Here is a 27,513-nt window from a genome sequence, read left to right as displayed (position 1 = left end):
TGGACAATATTATGGGAATTAGTTTTTAAACCGACGCAAATAGGGAATTAATTTACAATTCAACAATTTTTATGGAAATCGTTCCGATAAAAGAAAAATCCAAAAAACAATTATTAATTTATGTTTAATACAAGTGGTAAACTAGTAATCACATGTTATAATAGATGTATAGTACAAATTAATATTGATTTTGTAAATAGTTTGTCAACCTTCATTGATGTCTTTGGATCTAGACCCCAAATTTTCGAATATATATATATATATATATATATATATATATATATATATATATATATATATATATATATAAGGCTCATGTGAGAACACCTCTCTTATATGAGAACACTTTATATGTGAGAATAATTTATTACCATTGGATCAAACAAGATTCAACGCTCCACATCTACCCTGGTCAAAATAATGGCAATATTGTAAATTTTAGATTGTATACAAGAAAAATTAAAAAAAATTGTCCAGCTTTTTCTCTCTCAAGAAATTGAACCAGCTCTTCCCTTTCTCTCTCTTCTTTCCCCAAAAATTTCTGAACGAACACTGGTTTGATCGATCTTAATGCTAAGATATCTTTGAATTTCGACTTGAATCTACAAATATTGTTAGGTATTTGCTGTTTTTAACTATTTTTCCTTTGATATTTGGCTTCAATGTTCAAATTTTTGTATTGAATAAGGTTTTTGTGATTTTGTTGAAACCCTAGAAATCGCAAATTCTTCATCAAATGGATTCAATCTAAGCTATTACTACTTATGAACGAAGGATGTAAGTATCAATTTATTGATTTTGGGCATTTTACTTTGTTTTTATGTGAATTTTGGTAGTATCAATTTAAATTGAAGGATAATAATATTGGTGCTCTAAAGCTATGCTCTTCAATCTGTTACTTTATAGGAAATTGATTGTTTATTTTGGGATGTTTACTTATTGGATTTAATGGATCAATAATATGATTATGATGTATTTCTCTCTCTTCTTCATTATCATCATTGTTTATAATCTGCAATAGTATTCTTGATGTTTGATTTTTTGCAAATTTAGAAATCACTTTTAGATGCTCATAACCTATTCGATAAAATGTCAAGCTGAAATTTAACTGCATGTTGCGTGTATGATTATGTAAATCAATATTGTTGTTTTGACTATCTTAGCTTAGATTAGCAAGTGTAACCTTGTTTTTAATCTCTGTTTTAAGCTTCTAACATACTTTTTTTTTTTCAAATAGAGATGGTGATGAAGCACTTGTCAAAAAGAAAAAAAGTGATGGTGATGATGAAGCTGTAAAAATTGATGATCAGTGGTCTAGAAGTCCAATTGTGGAGTCATCTTTACTAGAAGCTATAAACAATGATCAAATTCAAAGGTTGGTTATCATCCATGGATATTGTTCAATTTTTTATAAATGTTAGATGTGTTCTAAAATTTTACTCATATGTTTTTTTTTTTTTTTTTTTTTTGAGATTAAATTTTACTCATTTGTTCCAAAACTTTACTTGTATGTTCTAAATTTAATTCAATTCTAATTTTAATTCTTATTTTACTCACATTTTATGTTTTCTACTAGAATTTTGTTGAGTATGCAGTATATATACATTCTAGTTCAATTGTTAATTTTTGCTACAACTTTATATATGTCTAAATTTTTTACCCATATGTTCTAAATTTTTGTACATATGTTCTAAATTTTTATACATATGTTCTAAATTTAAACTCATAAGTTCCAAATTGTATAATGTAAGTAGCAGATTTAATTGAATCATGTAAGTTGTGTAAATCTATTTTTTTTTTTTTATAATGATGTAAATTAAAAAATGGGATAGCGGATACCAAAGTCTAATGATTTTATCTTATTATATTGCAGATCGATCAAATGAAGAAATTGAGGGTGGATTTTTGTGCTAAAATATTATCACACAAGGAAAATGAGCTACATCATGAGATTACTTCAAGATCACGGAAATGGCGAAAGAAAATAATTTGTAATAAAATTTTAGAAATAGCATGTGGAATTTTATATAGTATAATTATACTAAAACTATTTTTCTAAAAGGTTGTGTTCGAATATATAAGCTTGTCTTGTCTTTCTTGTGATCTACTTAATTGTTATGCATGCAAGAATATAAAAATACAATTTATTATATATTAATACTCATATGTTCCAAATTTTTATCCATATGCTATAAATATTAATGTGAAAATATATAATGTTATATAAATTTTTATGTTCTAAATTGCTATTTAGAAATCCCCTTAGAACAAAAATATAGCATGTTATTGTAAAATATTAGTCATATGTTCTAATTTTTTACCCATAAGCCCATAAGTTCTAAATTTTTATAAATTTGTTCTAAATTATTACTCATATGTTCTAAAATTTTAGCCTTATGTTCTAAATTATATGTTTATATATGTTTTAAATTATAACTCATATTTTTTATATTAAAACTCATATATTCCATTTTTTTACTCATATCCTCCCACCCAAATACATCTGAATGAAATTTAAAGTCATGCAGCACACCCTCCCACTAATTTAAATCATTATGGTCTAAATTTTTAATTTTGAAATCCCATCGAAAACATACAAAACACATATCATGAATTAAAAAATAGTACTTATGTATTCAAGAACTAAGAATTTAAGTGATAAATTTTAATCATATGGTCTAAATTAAAATTTTGAAATCGCAACGGAAATATACAACACACATGATTACTTATTATAACTCATATGTTCTAAATTTTTAGTCATATGTTCTAAACTTCAATACATACGAAGTATATGTATTAAATTCAAACTATAATCATTTTTATACTACAAAAAAAAGTGTTATTCAATACACAGATTCAAAAAAATGTTCTAAAATCATTAAGTATTATCTAACTTTCTTTGGATAATTTTGAATATCATGGTGACTCAATTCCCCACAACATATGCTAGTAGCATTATTTTCAACATTACTTCTTGCATTCCTCTTAGCTTCCAAATTCAGCCTCAATCATTGAAGATTAATCACAAGGTCTTTGATATCTTCATCATCGCCCTCTGCCAAACTAACACAATCATGTTTTGAACAACCACTCAAATGATTCAATATCTTCCTTTGCTATGAAACCAGCCGCAAAAGTGATGCAACTCTTGTGATGATCAACCCTTGTAAATGGAGTAAATGCCATGTTGCACTTGTTTAGAACAAGAAGATCAAATTTCATTACACACGAAATATAGCAGTACCTATTTAGAACACGTGATTAAATATTTAGAACATATGAGTAAAAATTTAGAACACGTGATTAAATATTTAGAACATATGATTTAATATTTAGAACACGTGATTAACTCAGAACAGAAGACATTATTTAGAGAATAGATTTAAGGCTGAAGTTTACTTAATTATTTAGAGCATAAAGGTAATGAGTTTATAAAACATAATTTGGACCATTAGACTAAAACTTTATAACATTAAAAATAAATTTTACAACATAAAAGCTTTGCACCCAACACGAGTGACTAATCTTTTTCTTGTTATTGAAATCTTGCCTTCCTTGCTTTGTCCTTCTTTATCATTTAGAATACTCTCAACAATAGGCTTTTTCTTCTCCTTGAAACCCTGTTTGTTGCATAAGACATATTGGAATGCCAATTTTTTCTCTGTATGCCTTTTACTGGTAGACTTCCTAGTGTTAAAACCAGCAGCAAGTGCATATGATTTATAAAATTCAACACCCTCATCAACACTATTAAATTTCATTCCTATTGCAGGTTTTAACTCATTGCGGCACATAGGAAACCATTCTTTTGTTCCTCCGGGAGTTAATATAGGTACTACTGTAGGAGTAGTTGGCACACTTGCATTGGCATTAGAAACATAATCAAGTTGTTCGTTGTTGTTAATTATTTCTGCACAAAAGTAATTTTAACAAGTTAAAAAAAATTTAGAACAAATGAATAAAATTTTAGAACATATGATTTAATATTTAGAACACATGATTAAATCAGAACAGAAGACATTATTTAGAGCATAGATTTAAGACTAAAGTTTAATTAATTATTTACAGCATAATTTGGAACATTAGACTAAAACTTTAGAACATATGATCAAATATTTAGAACACATGATTTTAGACATCCCATTAGAAAAATCAAAACATGTTCCAAAATTTTACTCATTTGTTCTAAAATCAAATGATCCAAATTATTTATCAAATTTCACTCATCAACATTCTCATTTATTACTTTTCGTTGTTTTCCTACCAACATGTTCTAATTTTATACACACATGTTCCAATTTTATACACACATGTTCTAAAATTTTCAACCATGTTCTACGATTTTGGAACATGTTGTACATAAAAACATCCAAGTTTATAAAAAAAAAATAAAAAAAATAAAAAAATAAAAAAAAAACTGCTTCATTATTTGCTTGTTCATCCATAATTGTCAATCTAATATAATGAACCTGCAAAAATAAATTCAATCCAAGCAATTAAGTTTAATAAATTCCACATCAAAGAAAAAAGCACTCCACATAATCAAACATAAAGCAAACAAATGCTTGATGAAAATGGAACATAATCAAACATAAAGCAAACATAATCGAAAATCGAACAAAATCGCAGCAAACAAAATCATAAGAATTAAAATTGCAGCAAACATAATCAAACAAAATCATATAGTAAATCGAACAAAATCGCAGCAAAAAATCGAAAAATCGCATAAGAACACTAAAATTTTCCAGAACACTAAAATCGAAAATTAGAACATCAAATCTGTAAATTTTAACGAAAATACTAAATTAAGATCACTCATTACTAAAATTATAACAAAAATCCAACATTTAAACCATGAAATTCGAAAATTACTGACAAAAATTAAGGAAAAATCTAACAGAACTTTTGTTGATTATTTACCCGAATAATCTATGAAGCTTGTTGATTCTTGCTATTGCTGAAATATGACAAAAATCGAACGGAATTGTGTTCGAAATCCTTGAATCTCATTGAAATTGAAGCTCGTAGTTTCTTCACTCTGTTTTTCTGATTAACAAGTATATTGATGAAAAGTTTGGTTTTATTAGAGCCGTTGAGATCGTTTGATCCTAAGGCTTAGATTTGTTCTCATATATTAGAAATGTTCTCACATAAGAACCTATTCTCACCGTATCCCTCCCCTATTATATATATATTTATATTTATATTTATATTTATTTATTTATTTATTGCACTATTTTCTAATGAGATGGTAAAAGCACACAACTTTTAGTATTCATCCCAGGCACTATATCTTAGTAAGATTAGTATGGAGTGTTGACTACATGCTCATTTAGGGGTGTGCAGAAATAGACTTGGAGTGGAAAGCCGACTTGGACCGGAAAGCCGACCTGGACCGGACCTAGGGATTTCGGGTCGATTTTCGGTCCTCACAAATTGGCTATTTCGGGTTTTCGGTCCGAGTAAAAACCGGAATATTTCGATCCAGACCGGAAAATGTATTTTTGTAATTTTTTGGGTTAAAATTTTAAAAATTTTGTTTAAATTTTAAAAAAAATTAGGTACAAAACTTGTAATTTATAAATTTTAGGTGCAAAATAGGAAAGCACACAAACAAAAACAAAACGTTAAAAATGTATGTATTTATTAAGATACTAAAATGCGAAAAAAAAAAAAAAAAAAAAAAAAAAAAAAAAAAAAGAGAGAGAGAGAGAGAGAGAAAAGAATATAACCGGTCCATTCTGGTCCAAAATCGGATTGGACCGGAATAAACAGGTCTGGACCGGAACCCAGACCGGTTGTCCGGTCCTGGTCCACAAAAAAATCAATTTCGGGTTTCGATCCAGTTTTGGACCGGTGCACAGCCCTATTTGATAGAAGATAATAAGTAGTGACAATGTTAAGTATATTGGGTAAGTATGTGATTTCATTTCCAAATAACATGTTATTCGACTTGAATTTTAAATTCACTCAATGATACTCCGCTCCGTCCCATAATATATAATCATAGACAAATTAGGAAGTACAATGAATAAAATTATATAAAAAAAAAATACAGTAAAATAGTCTTTACCTATTATTTAAAAATAGAAATAGGAAGAATATTTTGGTTATTCAAAAAGAAAACAGAAACTATATTATTGGACATAAATAATGTATGGAGAGATACTCATAGAGTGTATGAGGGTATCGGAGTATTGGAGGATATGTAGCCATGTAGGTGGATACTTCCTCAAATTAAATGATGCCCAACACCTTAATTATTTCTATACATGATTTATGGAGGTGAAAGAAGTGTGTAGAAACTTCTACAAACATGTTCTTTAAATACTCCACACAAGTCTAGAGTCTTCATGACCATTAGAGTAGCTATAGCCCACTGCCAGGTATAGTACATACCAACTACTTTTTTTTGTTTGTACTGTTATTATTGATAAATATACTATTATTGTTGATTTTATAATGTTATTTTTTATTCTATACTGTTATTATTCCAACGAGATTTTCAATGAAGAAAGAGGGAAAAAGAAAAGAGCGTATTTTTGTATTATACTACTATTATTAATTTTATAATGTTATTATTGATTTTATACTATTTTTGTCCCTTGGTATGGACCATACCGGGTAGCGGTCTATAGGGGTGTACAAAAACTGTCCCGGACCTGTTGGGAGCGGGCCTGATAACCTGTAGATTTAGGTCCGGTCCTCGGAATTCGAGGATTCCAGGTTTCAGGTCCCGTCCCAGTAAAACCCGGAATTTTCAAGTCCGGACCTGAAACCGGTAAAGTTATTTTTTTTATTTAATAAGTCTAAATAGGTCCAAACAGGTCAAAACAAGTCCATAACAGGTCCAAACAGGTCTAAACAGGTTAGCAAAAAAAGGAAAAAAAAATCATTAATCAGGTCTATTCAGGTCCAAACTCGGACCGGACCTGATTTTTCAGGTTTGGACCGGAATCGGACCTATTGATTCAGATCCGGTCTCCGGTCCTTAAAAATCAAGGATTCATGTCCCGGTCCATTCAGGTCCGGGTCAGGTCCGGTCCAGTTTTTGACCGGTGTACAGCCCTAGCGGTCTATCACGCCTCCCATCACCCTTTTTTAGATTATTCCACAATTCTCCATCAAAATCTCAATGAAGGAGAGTTTTCTACAATACTTGAGATGAAATAAATTGGGTTATGAAATTCGGACCACACTAACCCAACAGAAATCATAGAGTGAATTCATAAAATCAATAAAATGATTGATAGTTATAATGAAATTACTATACGAGCACAAACATGAGATTTTATGTAGTTACATTTAAATTCATTATATACATCATCTAATTCATCGTCTATTATATGTTACGAAACGGGATTTCCCTATATCACAAGGAATCAAAAATCAACATTAAGGTATGATAATAGTTGTATAATACGGAATACTGATTACTGATTACTGACTAGGGTATGTGACTTTTCTCATCTAAGGATCTAAATAAATTTTAATTTTTAGAATTGGAATTTCTTTTTGAACATTTAGATTAACCGAAAGCAGTAGAATATGTTACTGGCAGAAAAGAACTTTCCAAAAATCGTATACATATGGAACTATGGAAGTAACTACATTGTGCCCAAAATCCAATCCCCAAAGTAAAGCAATACAAATGGACCATGGCCGTGGACCAAGAGCGCAGCTATTGCCACTAGAATGCATTTTACATAAATACCCCTTAACTTTGTTTGAGGAATTTCAAGGAATAATTAGTTTACTTCCCCTAACTCAAAAATTAGAACCACCATCTTGTATGACTTGTATTTGGTGCATAATGGAAATTATTCTTGCTACAGCTCGAAGTCCAATTCTCTATTTTGATAGGCCTAAAACTAATACCTCGTCTAATGGTAAGGGTCGCATCATACAACCTAAAATTTGTGAGATCAATCTTCATTAAGGGCACTTTAAAAGTTAAGTTTTTTATTTATTTATTTCTACCCTTTTCCCCTGAATTTCATGTAGCCTTGTTTACTAGTCCATACCAAGTTGATTTCTGCAAGATTTCGATCTAATACACCATTTTTTTATTTAATGTTTAGAGAGCCACAAGCAAGGATGATGAGAATCGATCCCAAGATCTCTTGAAATTGGAAGGAGAGTTCCAACCACTTGAGTTGTCCCTTCCTTACTCTCATTCGCCATCTTTCGAGGTCACATGAGCTTTCGAGAGCCCGGTCTGGATCTAAACGATTTGTTTGCCTACCGGTATTCCATCTTCTAGGGATAGAAGTGTGATTTGGTCATGCCTTTTCACACATCTTCTCGGGATTGTGGCATCTCATGACTCAAACAGTCAATTGTTATAACCTTAAAAGTACTTGCTTAAAAATATACCAAGTACTAAACAAAAAAAATTACACAATAGGATAATGGTGACTTGTGAAACACTAAAAGCAATAAATTCCTCATTTTAGTCGGCTAGTAAAGAGGTAGAAAAAGGCAGTTAGAAGCATGGAAACAGAGAGAAAGACGGCATCTACCACATACTAATACTATCAAAGGTGAATCCAATTCCTTCCCATTAAAAAAAAAACTCTCCACATTGGTCTTTCCTTACTTCACTTGCCTCACACTTTCCAATACAAAAACCACCCTCACACTAATCAACCAACACTTCCCATTCACACCTTCATTTCTTAACCATGAACCTAAAACACCTCCCTCTATTCCTCCTCTTCCTCGTCCCCCTCGTCCACTCCCAAGTATGCCAACGCTTCTGCGGTGACATCCCCCTACGTTACCCCTTCGGGGGTGGTCCGGGGTGTGGTGACCCTAGGTTCACTAAACATGTTACATGCAACCAAAGACAACTTTCCTTCATCACCCACACCGGCTCCTACCCTGTCACCAACATCGACTATAACAAACAGGTACTCTATGTCTCTGACCCAACTATGTCCACCTGTTTCTGTACTCAGCCTAGCAAAGGGTTCAGCCTTGATTGGGATGCCCCATTCTCTTTTGACGACAGCAGTGTCTTCGCACTGCTGGACTGCTCACTGGATTCATCCCCTATATATAAAGGCGCTATCAATGGAAACACTTCGAATGTCCCTCAGTGTGATAATGCAGGTACAGTAATATATCAGTTCAAAGTGTTCAAGCCTTTCCATTATTATACTTGTACAAAATTATTACTCTAAACATATTTCATCACTGCGAATAGGTACCCCTCTCTGCAGCTCGCTCTACTCCTGCCAGCCTATCAGTCAGCTGAACGTCCCGATCAACACATGCTGCGTGTACGCACCTGTGGATCTGGGGCCTGCCTTCGAGATGAACCTACAGAAGGCACAGTGTAAGGCATACACCGCGATTTACAGCTTTGAAGATCAGGAAGCGAATCCAGAAGTATGGAAGTACGGGGTAGCATTGAAGTACAAGTTCAACGTGAAGAACGACTACCCGGTTTATTGTAGCAACTGTGAGAAGAGTAACGGGGCTTGTGCATACACCGGAATTTACAACACTTTTGTGTGTAATTGTCCAAGTGGAGTGAACACTTCTACTGATTGTTACTTTCAAAATTCTTGGAATTCTGGGCTAAGGAATGCTCCTTGGATCAAAGGTAATCATTTTTCATAAAGATTTCTCTTGATGCAAGTAAAGCACATGCTTCTTAGTCTTTTTATTTCTTTTTGTCTAATTATATGGTTAGTGTATAATAATTAGGATTTGACTTTTTCTAATTGTCATCTTTGGCTGTTTTTACAGGAACCTTGATCTTCTATTCTGTTTTGCTACTCCTGCTATCGATTTCGCTGTAAAATACAATATCACAGCAAAATGACAGACAAAAGAACCAGATCAAACACCAGTGTTCTCTTCCCTTTCTTTTTGTACTCTTTAACTTCTTTAGATTTTGCAATGTTTTTGTTTGTTTTTGTTTTATTAAGACAGGTAATTGTAATATATGAAAATGCAAATAAATATAACAGTTTCTCCAATGTGTTGTTCTCTGTGTATATATGTCACTAACTGTTGACTCCTCCATGTTCATTCATTAATTATCTATCGTTCAATATTGGGATTTTAATCTACTGACACCAGATGGGATGCAGAACATGTCTCATTTATGATTTGATGGACGGACTGACAATGTGCAAGAACTAGCATATTACGTTATTTAAACAGACACATTGGGGTGAAAAAAATAAAAATTGAGCCCCTCGGAAGCCTTGACATGAACCTGCCCGGATCTGATCTGAATCCCACAGACCTTGCTAAATGTTAATCAATATTCGATATGGAATTGGCTAAAACACTGATATAAAACCAGCCTGAGTAGCTAAAAAAAATAAAAACAGATTAGGACTCGACTAAACCATTCCGTTTGACACGTCCAGAAGCAACAGGCGACAAAAGGGGCCAGCACTAGCATATATTAATCAGACAGATTGGACATGAAAAAGAAGAGTTAAGAAAAGAGAGAATTATTAGAGGATAGACAGGGATAATGATCACGATAATCAGCTTACAATAAATGGCGAAAAACACAGTTGGAAAGTACAAGTTTGGAGGTTTAGTGGATTTTCTAGAAAATTATTTCATCAAGAATATGATTCCTTCTTTAAAGCCACTAGATTAGAAAGAATCACTTTTCTCACACAAGAATCTTTGCTTTTTATCTCCCACTTCAACGGGATCGGAGCTCCTAGACAGAGGTAAAAGAAAGCTTTTCCTAAACTAATGATTCAGAAACAGCAGAGTGATTAACATAAGAGTTCTATTCTATTGACTATATATAAAACGCTTTATCATGCACATTTTTATGAGGTTGTAGGGCATAACTACCCTGAAAACATGCAGAATTCGAGGAAGAAAAAGCCAAGTGTAGGGTATCATCTCATAGTCTGAGTTTAATCTTATGTTGTTGCAATAAAATATTCATTGCTAAAACTTCTGATTGAATGCACATGAAGTACCAGCTTCAAAAACAGGATAAATTGGAGAATATTCGTACCTTGAACTGGCAAGATGAGAGCTCCAGTCTTTAATTCACACCGTCAAATATGCTTAAAATGTACGTGTGCCTTCGTTCTTTACCTATATCATCAGCAAATATTATGATAGCAAAGCTGTATACTCTTACTGTAGGCAAAAAATTGAACTTGTGAATGCGTAAACTTATTGTATATCATTCACCAGGATGAATTTGTATGAAGAAAATCATGTATAATTTCTCAAATTTAGAGTAATTTATATGAAGTTCCCAATAAAAAAAGAAAATTCCTTGTATACATTGTAGGCTCAGTGCTACGCGCCAGGCCACCTTTCATCATGTTCATGATGATTACACAAGTATAAGCTATCTACAAGTCAAAACCTCTTTGTGTCACTTTTCCTAATAGCTAAATCCTCCAAATCATAAGAGAGGATAAATATTGTCAAACTGGTCTAGCTAGTATAAATGTTACAGGTTGCAGCATATGGGTTTTCCTTCACTTTGTAGTCTTTCCCACAAACAGATCAGTTGTTTAGGAGATTGATAGTGTGCAGTATAATAATCATCGAAGCAGCCGGACTGGTGGAAATGCGAGTTGTGCAGATACTCCACAGGTCTTGAACTGTTGAACTTCTCTACCCACATCCCCATGCTCACATCTTCCATCTTGAACAACTACAATGCAACATGCAAAATTACTGATTTTATTCAAAAAATTGTCTAATACTGGTTAGAGACTTAGAGACATGGATAGGATATTTGACATACTCTCAATCTGTCCTTTCGATACTCTGTCACAATAAAACGGGCAATGTCTGAAGACACAATATATCCAGGTCCATCAGCATATGGTGGATAAATTTCGCCAGGCCATTCCTGAAACATTACACAAGAAAGAAGTTTTAGAAACACAGCAGTGAAAAAACTGGTCTATGCAACTTCCAGCTCTCAATAAAAGTAACCAACTATACAACCCTGAAATAATAAGAAGCTACATCAAATGTAGAGGTGGCCAGTAGGCTGGTCAAACTGGGAACCAGGGGCAGACTAGATAAGCAAGGCCCTGAACTTGGCTAAGTCGGGTGGGCTCGGGTTAATCCGGATGACTGGCCACTTTTAGTAAACATGATTGACTAATTTTTTGAAATGAACTCGCAACAGGCTTCATACAGCCATTATGCAAACATATGAAAATACCTAATAGCCAGTCATGATTCATGACCTCTGATAGTTCCTTTTACCTCATATGTAACTGCCCATTTACCAGTCCGTAGTGGGGTGTGATAGTAATTAATTTTTCCAACATAAAGGCTCTTCCCACTGTTAACTCGTCGTGCTTCCTCAATCACAGCGTCTACCCTTACAAAGGTATCATCATCGCATTTCATGATATATTTTGTTGACAAGAAATTTACCTGCAAAGAAAATAAAAAAGTAAACTGTCAATATGTTTTGGCAACTTTCAATCAAATGATTAACAAACAATATACATGTTCTTACCCCGTATTCACAAATAGCTAAAGTCTTCAAAACAACAAGATCATAATTGTCTAGGTATGGAACAATGATGATGTCGCCAAAAAACTCAGCTTCTTTCCTCAACTCCACATTTATAGTATCTCTTTCATGCTGCCAATAGTTTGATGTCAAGGATCACTCTCTTGGAATATAAGGATCAAACATAAAACATGGTTATCAATTGCCTCTTACCAGTGCTACGAAGAAGCGAGCTACAACAATTGAAGATTTAACCAAGTAATGTTGCATCCAGGATTTACGGACCGCCATACGTTCAGCAAAATGGTCTCCAGCAGAAATTACACCAATAAAAAGATCAACGGGTTCATAAGGAAGTGGTCGAGCCTTCCACTCAGAAGACATCTCAAGGTGCCTCTCAGGAGCGACACTAGGATGTGAAGTGGGCAAAGAAGCAGCAAATGCAGAATGTACATCAACATCCCCATACACGCGTAGTATCATGGCATCTTCTAAGTCAAAACCCTGTAAATGCAAGCACAATTCAGTAAGTTATTGTGTGTAATGCACTGGAAAGAAAATGGGGAAATTGATAATTGTAAAAATGCTAACCAATTTTTTTTAAAAAAAAATTGCAAGCAACATGGAGAGGTCTTTAGTAGGGATATAAAATAACATGTTTACATCTGTAAGTTTACAAAAAGCTCAATAACAATTTTTATACCAAAAAAAATCGAGATTCATACGAAGCTAAAATGATCATTGGTAGCTAAAGCTTTGATTTTAAAAAAAAATTAGGTTTCTTCTAATTTCTGTGAGCAATCGAGCATCTCTACCAAAATGTTTCGGAAACAGGTAAACATGCAAAGAGAGGTAATTATATCAATTTTGGCACTGGAAGCTATTTTAACATAATGCTTACATTCCGATAAGCAAATGAGGTTAGATGCCGCCCATTAACGCTAATATGATAACCTTCCAAGCCCGCAGTGATGGTAAGAACAAAGAACTTCTCTTCTAAGAAAGGAAAAGGCCAGTCCAAATCGATCTTTTTCCTCCGCCCCATCAACCTGTCCAACCACAAACTAGCCTTTGACTCTTCGAAATCATTAGCATCATCACGGATCCATTTCTCACATTTTACCCGTCCATCGACTGCAAAAAATATCCAGCAATCAGCCAAGTGAAGAACAAACACACAGAATTTAAGGAAATTAGGTCTCTACTAAGTGCTAAGGACTGCTAACAAATGAATAGCGGACTAACATCATATATATGCAAACAATCCCCACCAAAACTCTAACACAGATCATCAATGTAACACCTGATTTACCATACCTTTATGGATGCATATAAGAAGACTCCATTTTCAATAGGTGTTCAATTAGACAGTCAAGCGAACCACAAGACCCAACTTCTGTGTTTATGCTTGCATCACATAAAGCTAGGTATGGCATGTACTTATTTAAAACTGTATTTAAAATTTCCAGTACAGCACTTCTAATCTGTACTGTTATCAGCTAAAGCACAAACCCCACAAGTCCAATGTATGAGATGATTTTTTTTTTTTTTTATTTTTTATTTTTAAAGAGTTTTGAGAAGTATGGCCAAATGGGCAATATTACACTAATACAATTAGTCAATTAGTATCCAATTACCCCAAAAAAAAAAAAAAAAAAAAAAAAAAAAATAGTATCTCATTCATTAAGAAACAAACTCTTAAATTAAAGTTCTATCATATAGATGAAACCTCAGCCGTAACAGGACAACTCTGCTCTAATAGCTTGTTAATGGAATCATTGATTTAAAAGCATAAGCTTAGTTGTTAATTCCGATCAATGGTTTTATACGTCTAAAATACTACTCTGATATTCTTAGCCTTCTTTCCACATCAACAACCAAGATTTCTAGTTCATATTCTTCCATGCAGGCATGTATCTTGCCTCTAGTCTCTATCATTAGCTTGCTTCAGCTAAAATTAGTGAATAGAGTTTCTATGATTATTAAGAAAGTACTTTTAAAATCATATTAATTACCATGCTTTCAAACGAAATTAGAAAACAAAGTTTGATCTCCAGAAACCATGTGTATAATACAATAATCATTTTACTAAAGACGTACCAAACCTTCGAAAAAATCTAATACTGTAATTCAAATTGACCTACTGTTTTAAAATAGTAACCCCAATTTATTTTTAGTACAACCAGAATTAAAATTAAAACTTTCCCACATTACCCTAGCAAGAGCTCAAATAGGACTTATTTGCAAAAAGATTTAGACAATTAAATAATCCATAGAATGATACGGAGTCACGGAGCAGTAAAAATATATCCCAAGAAGGGCATTACAATCTACAATCCTAGGAAGAGATGATTCCCATGTTTAACAAAACAACCATTTAGACCTTATTCACATCAACCAATTTTTATCGAGCCTAGGTTAATCTCTGAGATCAACATAAATTTTCTCATTTTTATCCAACTGAAATTAAATTACAAGTTAACATGTCCACCGAAAGACCACTCACTTTTACTCTCTTAATTTAGTGCAAACGAAACTAAAACAATTATAGATTGCTACCATTTCCTTTTCTAAACTCACACCAATCCCTAATGAAGTCACCAAGTCTTTTGATCGAAGACATTTCACTTGTAATTTCATCCACTCTTGGTAAATGCTAACATTGATTTTACTAGACATTAAAAAAAAACATTAACAAGAAAACATTAAATAAATATCTTGGAAAAATAGAATAATTAGTTTTACCCTTGGCACCTTTCTTTCAACAATAACAAGTTATATGATCCATATGACACGGGGTGACAATGTTTCTTTCAGAACAGTGCACCAAAAAAAAACAATATTTCTTTTAGAACATAACAAAACAAAGTAGCGCAAGTTATAGATACTATAAATAAGCTATCACTAACAGAATTATATAAATTAATTACTCGATTACGTACTAATATTCTTTAATTGTTGGACCCGTAATAAATAAAGAAAAAGCACAACAAAATTCTCACTCGACTATTTATTTTGAGTACGGTACAATGTCTATGTATATTGTTAAGAATAGCATTTCCTAAATTCCACGGGTCTCGTAATATTTAATTTTGAATCACACTAGTGTCACCATTATTCACAAATCTCGGCAATTACCCTATCATCTCTACCCTCACAAATCTCATAATAAAACTATATTCCGAGTGCCCGGGGGTAACACATTACATATAAGACGAAGAGTATATACTTCTAGAGTTGTAGTTGTAACAAACAAAATGTCAATATCAATCTATAACTTTAGATTATAGTAGCGGGGAGGTGTAAAAAAAACAAATTGGATTTGATGTGGTCGAGTTAGGTCTAATTTCAAACTTAAATTATGTTAAATTATTGTATTTACTCCCTCTGTGTTTTTTTAAGTGTTACAATTACCAAATTTTAACGTGTTTTAATAAGTCTTACACTTCCTATTTTGGCAGGAAGTACCCCTCTCCATTGTTTCCGTTCATGTTATTACGAGTAATTTATTTATTTATTTATTTTATAAAAAATAATTCCAAATAAAAAGAACAAATAAATATTGAGTACGTCAAAAATAAATAAATATCGAGAGAATAACATACAACAAACATTAAATAAGCAACAATACCAGTTTCTTCATTAAAAGGCGAACGCCAACCTTCGCAACGGACGGCATTACCCCACTGACCTCGATAACAATGATTCATCTCAATAACCGGTTTATCACTCCAATCCCCTTTAATCCTCGGATTAAAATGCAGAAACCTCGCCGCCTCCTCCCCTCGAACCACTCTCTCTTTCCTCAACTCCACCATAAACTGCGACACCATCACATCCTTCCCCAACGATATTTTCGGCTCCTTCTCTTTGTGGGCCTTTTTGGGCTGGCCCACCACCGTCACATGTGACCCAATCGTCAGCCCACAAGGCAGGCCCACCATCCCATCAAACTCTAACTCTGTAACTGACACTTTCTCCGGACACCTAAACGCCGCCGTTTCGTTACCTGGACTCACTGCCGCATGGGCCTCCTCCTTGGGCTTTTCCTTCAATTGGGCCCATAATTCTGACCCCACGACCCACGCTTGCATGGCAGTTTTGTAAATAGAGCTATTATCGCAATCCCGAGCTCTGAAATCCAACCGGGAGAGGATTCGAGTCGGTTTATCGGGTCGGGTTGAATCGTCTACGAAACGGGTCGGAAAATCGTGTTGATTACCCAAGAAACGGAAAAGAACTGGGAATTGAGTTGTCATTAAGAAAAAATAGACGAAAACTAAAACCATTAAAAGATGAAGTGACCTGAGTCGACTCACTATTACCACCGAGTCAACCTTGTAGTTGTTGTGACTCGCCCTCTTCATCATCTCACTGACTTTCTCTCTCTAAAAAAAATCAAGAATTGAGAGAAGAGAGAGAAACTAGAGAATGAATTTTGGGTGGAATTTTGGGTGGAATTTTTTAAATTTTCTTAATTTTTCTTAATTTTAGGATGTTTCATGCAGTCTTATATATTTGGTGGCAGTTTTAAGAGCAAATATAGTAATGAGACCAATTAAGATGGGTTTTTTTTTTTTTTTAATTATTGTTATTATTATTTTTTTAATATGTTGGAGTTACTAGGATCTCTTTAATTGAATCAAAAAAGATTCAACAATAAACAATGCGTTATATTGGAGCTTTTATTTTATGCTTTGGTAAAAAATAATTAGACATGTTTGCATATTTGGAAGATATGGTTTCATAATTTTAGTGATATTTTTTGGTGTTTAGAGAGCCACAAGGGCGAGGTAATAATCGATTTCAGGATCTCCTGAATCGAAAGGAAGGCTCTAACCACTTGAGCTATCTCTTACTCTTAATCTGAGTAATATTTTACATGTGAATAACTTTTTATTTATAAGGGATTTATGTTAATTTGGTGAAATTATTGGTGTAAGTGAGTGTTAATTGGAAATTGAATATGGTTTAACATGTGATTAAAAAACATTGACTTGTGTTTATATGTGTTAGAAAGAATGAATAATTGAATGTGGTCAACATACATTAATATTAATATAGAAAAATTAATTAAAACAAGAGTAATTATAGTATGTAGTTTGATAAATAATCAATAATTGTTATTAACTCCAAATTTATACGGAATACTAGTAATATTTATTTGCAAATATAAAATAGTAAATAAATTGAGCAATATGCATGCTACTTGAGATTAGATTAATTTGAATTGAAACAAAATTGAGTCAAGATTTGAGTTAAGCAAGTCTAGGCTCATAATATTTTAATTCCAAACCAAAAGTACATCCTATTGTACAATATTTATGTTCTCAAATGTACTCCCTCCACTTTTAAATAATTGCTCGATTTCTCTATGCGCGGAGTTTTAAAAGAAATTTAACGAAGTAATAAAATATGGTGTAGTGGGATAGGTGGAAGAATAAAATTTGTAAAAAGCAAAAGTAGTAGAGAGAATTAGAGGAAACAGAATATGGAAACAATAAAATATGATCATGATAGGCCCACTAGGTGAGAGAAATTAATTTAATATTGTAAAAGTTTTCCAAATAAGGAAATAGAGCAAGTATTTTAAAACGGCCGGAAAAAAAAAAAAAAAAAAAAAAAAAAAACCGTTAAAACGAGTATTTAAAAACGGAGGGAGTACAAGCATCAACGAAATTTCAAATGTTTTTTTAACTATAACCATAATGTATATACTACAACTAGGTTAGTTCCCGTGCCTTGCACGGAAATTTTCAATAATCATTTTTAAACTATCGTTATAATTTATAATCAAACAAAATAAAATCTAAAAATATAGTTGACAAATTTTGATCAAAATAAGGGATTACAGGTATAAAATGTGTAAAAAGTTATCAAACTTATGTTAAGAATGTCTTTTTTATAGCTATAAAAATATTTTGTGTTAAAGATATGTCAATTTTTTTTTTTAAGTAATTATATTGTATAAATTTAGAGAGCTATATTTGTATAAGATTTGTTTCTTAAAAAATAAAATAAAAAATAAAAAACTAAGGACACACCAGAAGATGACACGTGTCATTGCTGGTGTGTCTTTTAGTATATAGTTACTTCGTAATAAACTTGAATAATATACTCGTAGTACTTTGTAATTGTAATTGTACGCCATTAACAAATTATTAAAGTTACCTAATGTAATGGGTAAAAGATATAATTGATTGTTCTTATTGAGGGATACCTAGTTAATTCCCCAATTTATCTGGGGTATAATTGTCTTTTTAAGTACTAGTGGAGGGGTATATGCATCTTTTCATGTACTAATTGAGGGGTACATGTGTAATTTTCTCATCAAACAGTAAAAGCAAGTTGCAAACAGTAATTGGACAGCTCACCAAAAGTAATGAATAAATGACCATGTTTCTTCAATATATTTACAAAAATGTCATCAGATTAACAAAAAATTGTTTATCGGCAGATTAAGTTGTATTTTCCGGTTTTTATTACCAAAAAAGAAAAAAGAAAAAAAAAGTTGTAATTGAAATAGTGAATTATTGATTGCTAATATGAAAGGAAACTATTTAATTAACAAGTCAAACAACATTAAATGTATAGAGTAACACAATAATTTTTTTACTCCCTCCGTCCCCAAAAGTTCAACCTGATGGGCAATTTTTTCGGGTATTAAAAAAATTAAATAAGTAGTAAAAATACATTGAAAAAGTAAAAAAATATGGGGTTTGTAAAAAGTAGAGAATGACAGTAATATATATACACGGAAAAGAAAAATTTACATGGAGAACATAATGTTGCACAAATATTGTCATTGAAGGGTATATTAATGTAGGGTTGTGCACCGATCCAAAACCAGACCGGACCGGCACCAGAATGGACAGAAACCCGGAATCGACTTTTTTTTGGGACCAGCACCGAATCGTAATCAACCGGTCCGGGTTTCGGTCTAGGCCTGTTTATTCCGATTAAGGACCCGTTATATTCTTCTTTTTTTTTTTTCTTTTTTTTTTGCATTTTAGTATCTTAAAATATACATATATTTTTAACGTCTTGTTTTTGTTTTCGTTCATTCCTATTTTGCACCTAGAATTTATAAATTACAAGTTTTGTACTTAATTTTTTTAGAACAATTAACATTAAATTTAATATTTTTACCCAAAATATTACAAAAATACACTTTCCGGTCCATTTCGGTCCGGAACGGGAACCCGGAATCGCCAATTTACGAGGACCGAAGACCAACCCGGAATCCCCCGGTCCGGTCCCGGTCGATTTTTCGGTCCAGGTCCATTTATGCACACCCCTATATTTAGTGGTGTGCAGAAATGGACCAGGACTGGAAAACCGACCCGGACCGGTTGATTCCGGCCCGGTCTTCGTTCCATACAAATTGGACGGATTCCGGGTTTCTAGTCCGAGTAAAAACCGGAATATTCTGATCCGGATCGAAATGGACTGAAAAGTGCATTTTTGTAATTTTTTGGGTGAAAATTTTAAATTTTATGTTTAAATTTCTAAAAAATTTAGGTACAAAACTTGTAATTTATAAATTCTAGGTGCAAAATAGGAAAGCACACAAAAAAAAAAAATAAGACGTTAAAAATGTATGTATATATTAAGATACTAAAATGGAAAAAAAAAATAATGTAACCGATCCATTTGGTCCAAAATCAGATCGGACCAGAATAAACAGGTCTGGACCGGAACTCGAATCGGTTGATTACGGTCCGGTCCCGGTCCCCAAAAAAATCAATTTCGAGTTCCGGTCCGGTGCACAACCCTAATATATTAATGCAAATGAAATAATCATTTTGTGACTAAATTTTGGTCACAAGGGTTGAACTTTAACTATTTTTTTGGTTGCAGAATGGCTACTTCCTCCGCTCCTTTTACATGTCTAATTATTTGTCTTTTGCATAGTTTTCAATGCACACACTGAGGCCTCGTTTAGGGCATGTTCACTTCAGCTTAATTTCAATTCAATTCAATTCATTTTAGATCAGCTTAGTTCAGTTCAACTCCTAATTTCCTTCTCTCATAAAATATTCATTTCATCTCTATTTAGTTTAGTTGAACTCAATTCAGTCAATGTGAACAGGCCCTTAGTTCACCATATTTTTACTTATTACAGGAAAAAAAAAATTCAGATCAGATCAAAACAGAAAAAATAAGTTCAGATCAAATCATCATTTTATGTGTAATTTTTTATCGCTAAATATCTTTAGTTTCGTAATGAAAAAATTATGAAAATTACATATTAATAAAATACACAATATTACGAATCTAACAAGATCTCACTTGACATATCCCTTAAAGATTATCTTACACTTAAGGTCAACGTTTGGTTAAATCAGACAATAAGATCAGATCAGATTAGACCAGATCGGACTAGACCAGACCAGGTCAAATCAAAGCAAACCAAATCAGACTAGCTTAGATCAGATAAGCAAAAATAAGGTGAACTAAACAAGGCCTGACACAAGTATGCATCAATTACTTTCAACTATGCATTTAAATGGCTATTTTATAGCTACCGTTTAGCCAAGTCCATTGTCCTAAGCCCAATGACCTAAAATTACGAAAATACCTCTCCATAATCTAACTCTTCACTGATCATTGGAAAGTACAGATTTATCCCTATTCTATCCAGCTAAAACAACTTTGCCACTTGAAAGTACAAACATAAATAGCTCTCCAATCATTAATGAGGCCAGGGGTATTCTTTCTTATTCACTCTCTACTTTCTCTCTCTAATTACTTTCTCTCTCTCTCTCTAGAAAGTACTCTTGTTGACTTAAGCGTCGGAGGGGCTTTTCTGGGTCACATCGTGGGGCAGCTAACCTTCTCTTATTTGCAGGCCTAGCTCTCAGGCATACAGGCGGAACCGAAGTACGTTCGGACAATAGTCAGACTTAATTTCTAGGACATCTTGTTACCCTTACCCTAACATCCCAAGGAGTATTCTGTTTCTAAAAACAACTGCACATAGATAAACTTTATAAAATTTCACATAAACGGATTTTTCACCAACGCCTCTGAGTTATTTTTTTATTCACCATATATCCGTGGAATTTTCTCAAATTCACCATATACCCACGAGTTTTACAAAAATGTCACCAAATGCTCTTATTGATTGACAATGGTTAACTCCGCTAGTCATTAAGGCTAATTATGCCACGTGGGAGCACCTGATTGATTTTTATTTGAATTATTTCATTAATTGTAAGTATTAAAAAATTAGGGAAAATTTATTTTAGAAAAAATTCAATAAAAATAAAAATAACCACCACCCCTAACCGCACCAACTAGCCACCTTCCTGTGTTTTTTTTTGCTACCCTCACCAACACCGGCCAGCCCCTGGTCACCTGAAACCAACTTCTTGCTCCCTCCCCCTACCGACGTTGACCACCTGCTCACCCCTAAGCCTTGCAGCAGTGGCCGCTGAACCCACGGGCCACGGCATTGTAAACTAATGTGGGTTTGTTCAAAAATGGAGTTGGTTCAATTTTTTGTGAATCTTCACATTTTTTGGGAAAAAATGGAAAAGGGTGGTGTTTTTTACGGTGGAATATCGCCGAAAGAAACAACGGAGGTGGTGACATGATTCTCACACCAAGAGAAAAAAGGGTGGTGTTTTTTTGTGGTGAAGTCGGTTGTTGCGGGTATTGATTCTCGTACCAAGAGGAAAAAGACATTAGGGAAGAAAAAATAATTATGATGATAATAGTATGACGATGAATTGGTGCGCGGTGTTAAAGGGGGACAATAGCAATAAGAAGCTCACACAAAGAAATCATGAGTTTCGATTTAACGAATGAAGAACAAAAATCTAGGGTTTCAAATTTGTGGGTTTTTAATTTTGGGGTTTTGGTGTGGTGGTTCATGGGGTGGAAATAGTAGGGGAGGAGAGGTTTGGGTTCACCGGTGCAGGGATGAGAGTTTGGACGCCGGCGGTGGGGTAGGGAGGGGTAGTCGGGTGGAGATGGTAGGAGGAGGGGCGCCGGCTAGTCGGGTGGAGATGGCAAGGGGAAGGGGTCCGGTTGGTGGGGTGTTGGGTTTAGGGTGGCGCCGACACGGATTTCTCCGTGGACCCCGCGTCGGAGGGGAGTGGCGGGGAAGGGCTAGCTGAGGTGGGTGGTTTTTTTTTTTTTTTTTTTTTTTTTTTTTTTTTTTATAGTTAAATGTATAATTATTTTAAAATTAAAAAACAAAAATTCAATAAAATGTTGCCACATGGCAATTTAGTCTTTATGACTAACGGAGTTAACATCCGTTAGTCATTTGGGCATTTCATGACATTTTTTTTTATTAAACTCAAGGGTATATGGTGAATTTGAAAAAATTTTACGGGTATTTCGTGAATAAAAAAATAGCTCAGAGGCATTTGTGAAAAATTCAAAAAATTATATCTTTAAAACATAAAACATGCTACTCCTTTCATTTCATATTATTCTTCTTATTTAAAATCTTTTTATGAGACAAAACATTGAGGATAAATGGCTTTATATATAGGAAAGCGAAAATTTGATTGCTTGACTTGATTATGGCTTTATTTAGCATTTTAGATTAAAAAAAATTAGCGCAAAACTTAACTTAAGGAGGTAGCAGTGGGCTAAGTTTAGAAATAGCAGTTAGCCAAAGAGGCTAAGACCTTGTTCAGTAAAGAGTTTTTTGGAAAGTTTTTAGTTTTGTTTGGTGAAAAGCTTAAAGCTGAAACATGAAGTTGATTGTGTTAGCTGATTTTGACTAACTGATTGTATTAAATAATTTGACTAACTTATTTTATCAGCGGATTGTATGAAAGTGTTTGGTAAATAGCTAGTTGTTTAAAGCTGATTGAGCATGTGAAATGACCAATAAGCTAATTGTGTAGTTCATAAAGGATTTTAAAGAAAATGAGGATATACGTGTCATTTCATCATAATAATTGAATAAGCTATTTGAAAAAGCTCATTTTAGGAATTTTTTGTAAAAGAGTTTATTTAATATGACCAACTAGTCAAACTAGGTAATACAATCAGATACTAACTCCGCTTCTTTTTAGTTGACACGTATTCCTTTTTACGAAGTTTTTTTTTTTAGTTGACACGTTACCTTTTTGGATAATTTTTTTTTACCTTGCATTTACAAGCTACGCCACTTGCTTTATCATTCTCTCTCACTCTCTCTCCTCTCCTTAATTAATATGCCTAAATCAAACGCATCAACTAAATAAAAACGGAGGAGGTATATTAATTAGCTAACCACTGATTATTAAACAAGTCCTAAGTAAAATATAAAAGGTGTGACGCAAAATTGAATTTTTTTACGTAATCATACAGGTAATGGGATGACGAAGGCATGTGACCCATTATCGAAACGTGTCAGAACAAGAGAAGAGTTAGAAGAAGATGAGCTTTGAAGTGTCAGTAATGCATGTCATTGTATAACAGCAACCTTTGAGTTAAGAGTTGATGCCCACAAGACGTTTGCCTTTTACTTTTCAGTTTGGACTTCAACTTCTTGACTGCGATACTAAACTTGCCACGCTGCTCCAACTATTCCGCCGGACTCCCTCCGCCCGCCAACACTTTCCGGAATTTCACTAAATTATTTGACTGTTTTTCCCGCGCTAAATTGCTAACTTGTTTTCTATTTAGCATGCTAGACGTGGCAATCCTGACCTGACCTGATTGATCCGACTCGAATGATTCAACCCGTAACTCGAAAGTTGACTTGAAACTCGAACAAACCCGGCCCAAAATAGAGTTGACCTGAACATGACCCGAAGTGACCCGACCCGAAACCCGAACTTTACTCGATCTGAAATGACCTAAAACCCGAAGTGACCCGACCTGATTTTAACCCAAATTGATTGACCCGAATCGACCCGATCCGAATTGACACGAATCCTAAGTGAATAGGGTGAAATAGTGAATTACTTATTTTAGGGCTTCTTTATTTCCTACGTAATAAGTAATCATCATTTTTTTTAACGATTTTACTTTATTTTTCCAACTATTTTTTTTAAGTGAATTTATTTTGATGACCTGACACAAAATTGATCCGAATATACCCGACCCGAATTGACTCGATCGGAATTTGACCCGACCCGAAATTGACCCGAAAATTGATCTTAAAAACTGACCCGACCCGAACAGACCCGACCCAAATTGACACGACCCGGACTTACCCAAAATGTTGACCTAAATTTGACCCGAAACCCGAATCAACCCGACTCGATCCGAACCCGACCCTAACATTTGTTGACCCGAACTTGACCCGACCTAAATGACCTGTTTGTCAGGTCTAAGCATCTTATTATTTACTCCATACTTTGAACTTCATCTTTTTTTTTAGGTACAATACACACTTTATCATGATATTTAAAAAAAAAATAGACCTTACATCATACAAAACACTTAAAATATGATTAAGAGGTTGTTAGGAGTATAATCAAGTGTGTGCATTAAATAAAGGTAATAGTATAATTTTTATCATAAAAACCTAATGTGTTGTAACTATTGTGATATTTTCATTTAAAAAAGTGTTGCAACTATAAAGATTCGGAGAAAATAATACTACATCCGTTTTATATCCTTTACAACAATTTGACATAAAGTAGAGAGGAAACCGTTGCAAAAAAACGAAGTTATAGAGTAGTATATAAGCATGGCCGGGCCATACCTGATACCATGTGCAGCTTGTGGGCCTAAATATGCATGGGGCCTCAGATTATGAAAAAGGTATGTATATTAGCAGCTACAATTTTTATTGTGGCTTAGTGGTTTGATTTTTGTAGATACTCTACAATGGTTTGAGGTTCGAAACCCATTAAAGGCCTCGTATTCCTTAAAAAAATTTTCTTTCCAAAAAGCAAATTAATGCCTACTTAACTTGTTTTTTTTTTTTTTTTTTTTTTTTTTTTTTAACTTTTTCTTTAGTGCATAAGTAATGTCTATATTTCGTTTGAGAACATTATGAGTATAATTTGTTCTTTTGAGGGTTGGGCTTTTGTGTTAGTTAAGTTTTGTTTTATTAAATAAAAATAAGTCAGGAGTATAACAATAAACTGTTATTCAAAGAGCAATGATGAAATTAATATTTTTCATTTTAATGATAAAATTAATAGAACGGTAAATTTTTATATTTTGTATCTACACAGGGCCTCCGAAAAGGTTGGGACGACCCTATATATAAGTATGGTCCATATTGATGATATTGTCCTTGTGTATGTTTCGTATCAATCCGTGATAGATGGAGAACTAATTAGCTACTTAGCCATTTAGGCATTTACTCCATCCCCATATTCTACAAATGAATCCCTACCTTATAAGAAGTAGGAGATTGTTCTTATGAACAATACATGGACCTTTTTATCCTTTGTAGACACCTAAAAATGTCTCCCCAAAACCTAACCCGATGATGAACAACCTTTCACCGCCATTATTGGTCGGGTTGAGTATTTAATCTTGGAGTGCTTAAATCCATATTTCCATTTCTAAACCAACCCAAATTCTAGCCCATTTCCCCAAACCATAACTTATTTTCCTCTTTTCGTGCCTTTAAACCCAAAATAATTCATTTCGTGTCCTTTAAAATCATTCATTTCGTGTCCTTTTTATAAAAACGTTTAATCCAGTTTATTTTGGTCCATAATCTGGGTCCAATGATTCAATAATTGGATGGGGCTTTAAAAGAGCTTTCCAACGATGTATTATAAGCCCAAATCCGAGTTATAACGAATAAGTTATGGCCAAAATATTAAACTGAGCCCAAACCGAACCTAAGCCCACCTTACCTACGACCCAATGATCATGTGGAGGGTCCAAATTATTTAATCCCATTCCTAAACCAATTAGGATAAATTGGAATCTTCTACAAGTTTCTAAAAGATATTAATTATTGTAGACGCCCATTTGTGTCTCCCCAAAACCAAACCCGGTGATGAGTACCTTTCGCATCGAATCATAATCGAATGAAGCGAAAGTGTGGAAAGTCTAGTGTTGCAGATAGTTTTAATTTCTTTTCTCTTCTCTGTTTTTGAAAACTTATTTTAAGAAAACAGCCAATCCAGTTTGGTTGGTCCATGATATGGGTCCAATAATAGTGTAGTTGGATGGGGCTTGACAAGAGTTTTCCAACGATAAATTATAAGCCCAATTCTGATGAATATTGAGGAAGTTATGGCCAAATTACTAAACTGGGCCCGGTTTGAACCTTATATACGGCCCAATGATCTAGGGGAGGGCCTAATATGATTTATCATTCCTAATGCAATTAGGAATGGTTTTAGTCTTGTAGATTCTTCTAGAAGGTTCTTTCCATTCCTAATTCAATTAGCATTGATAAATTGACTTTTGTTAACTTTTCAGAGTTTTAATTAAAATCAAATAGCATTTTCGAGGAAAATATATGATTTTATCCTCCAGTACGGCAAACTTATCTGATTTTTGAAAATGCGTCAAAAACAGGCCTGGCGCCTGACTCCAGGCATTGGCACCTGGAACCAGGCCTGGCGCTTGGCGCTAATTAGCTGGTGCTGGCGCCAGATCTGTTTTGCGTGCGCCAACCTCGTTTTGCGTGCGCCAACCTTGTTTTGCGTGCGCCAAGTGCTCTGTTTTGATTTTTTAATCTTTTTGGCTGATTTCTCTATAAATAACGTATTAAAAACTCCGTTTTCATTCACCAATTCTCACGAATTCTCATCAACAATCAGTTTTCATTCGCAATCTTTAATTCTCTAATTCTCTCTTAATTCATTCGTCTTTTCTTTTCTAAACTTTGTTTTCATATACAAAATTCCGCATTCGCAAGATCTAGAAACACCTAGCCATATTCGAAGTTGCCTTCGCCCTAGACGTGAAAAGTTTTAATTTCTGAGGGTTTGGTCCCAAATCTCTCTTTCAATTATTTAATTTAATTGTTTTGATTATTATTTTCCTTGAAGTTACTAACTGTAGGGAATATTTTCAAGCCTTTAAATCCCACTAGCTTGAACCCCACTGTGATCATACACTAAAGTACGGTGGCGTCCAAAAGGGAAGAAGAT

At 33.6% G+C, this 27,513-nt stretch overlaps 2 protein-coding genes and 1 long non-coding RNA gene across 3 annotated transcripts; 2 read left to right on the top strand and 1 right to left on the bottom strand.

Annotated features, from left to right (window-relative positions):
* Window positions 1-498: 498 nt before the first annotated feature.
* LOC145564612 (uncharacterized) lies at window positions 499-2,008 on the top strand. The gene is made up of 4 exons (XR_014094874.1): window positions 499-618; window positions 716-777; window positions 1,238-1,375; window positions 1,874-2,008. It is a non-coding gene; the product is annotated as an uncharacterized LOC145564612 (long non-coding RNA).
* Window positions 2,009-8,479: 6,471 nt separating this feature from the next.
* On the top strand, window positions 8,480-9,992 carry LOC145564502 (uncharacterized). The gene is made up of 3 exons (XM_081624825.1): window positions 8,480-9,117; window positions 9,212-9,613; window positions 9,760-9,992. Exons 1-3 carry the CDS (start codon window positions 8,688-8,690, stop codon window positions 9,810-9,812), a joined length of 885 nt encoding a protein of 294 aa, XP_081480951.1. The 5' UTR covers window positions 8,480-8,687; the 3' UTR covers window positions 9,813-9,992.
* An 844-nt stretch (window positions 9,993-10,836) lies between these two features.
* On the bottom strand, window positions 10,837-16,854 carry LOC145564400 (hydroxyproline O-galactosyltransferase GALT6-like). The gene is made up of 7 exons (XM_081624740.1): window positions 16,119-16,854; window positions 13,389-13,621; window positions 12,701-12,991; window positions 12,491-12,619; window positions 12,232-12,405; window positions 11,759-11,866; window positions 10,837-11,665 (listed from the first exon to the last, which is right to left on the bottom strand). The coding sequence occupies exons 1-7, from the start codon at window positions 16,852-16,854 to the stop codon at window positions 11,459-11,461; spliced, it is 1,878 nt and encodes a 625-aa protein (XP_081480866.1). The 3' UTR covers window positions 10,837-11,458.
* Window positions 16,855-27,513: the final 10,659 nt, after the last annotated feature.

Source organism: Chenopodium album, chromosome 1 (genome assembly GCF_948465745.1).
Source record: "Chenopodium album chromosome 1, dcCheAlbu1.1, whole genome shotgun sequence".
Classification (NCBI taxonomy): Eukaryota; Viridiplantae; Streptophyta; class Magnoliopsida; order Caryophyllales; family Amaranthaceae; genus Chenopodium; species Chenopodium album.
Note: the sequence above shows the minus strand (reverse complement) of the source record. Positions and strands in the feature narration are given on the sequence as shown.

Bases quoted from the DNA above. Each gene is read 5' to 3' on its own strand.
- LOC145564400 (XM_081624740.1), bottom strand. From the start codon at position 16,854: ATGAAGAGGGCGAGTCACAACAACTACAAGGTTGACTCGGTGGTAATA. The intron at 12,992-13,388 runs GTAAGCATTATG...TTGCATTTACAG, and splicing joins CCTCATTTGCTTATCGGAAT to GGTTTTGACTTAGAAGATGC. The intron at 11,666-11,758 runs GTATGTCAAATA...GTTGCATTGTAG, and splicing joins ATCGAAAGGACAGATTGAGA to TTGTTCAAGATGGAAGATGT.
- LOC145564502 (XM_081624825.1), top strand. From the start codon at position 8,688: ATGAACCTAAAACACCTCCCTCTATTCCTCCTCTTCCTCGTCCCCCTC. The intron at 9,118-9,211 runs GTACAGTAATAT...CACTGCGAATAG, and splicing joins CCCTCAGTGTGATAATGCAG to GTACCCCTCTCTGCAGCTCG. The intron at 9,614-9,759 runs GTAATCATTTTT...CTGTTTTTACAG, and splicing joins GAATGCTCCTTGGATCAAAG to GAACCTTGATCTTCTATTCT.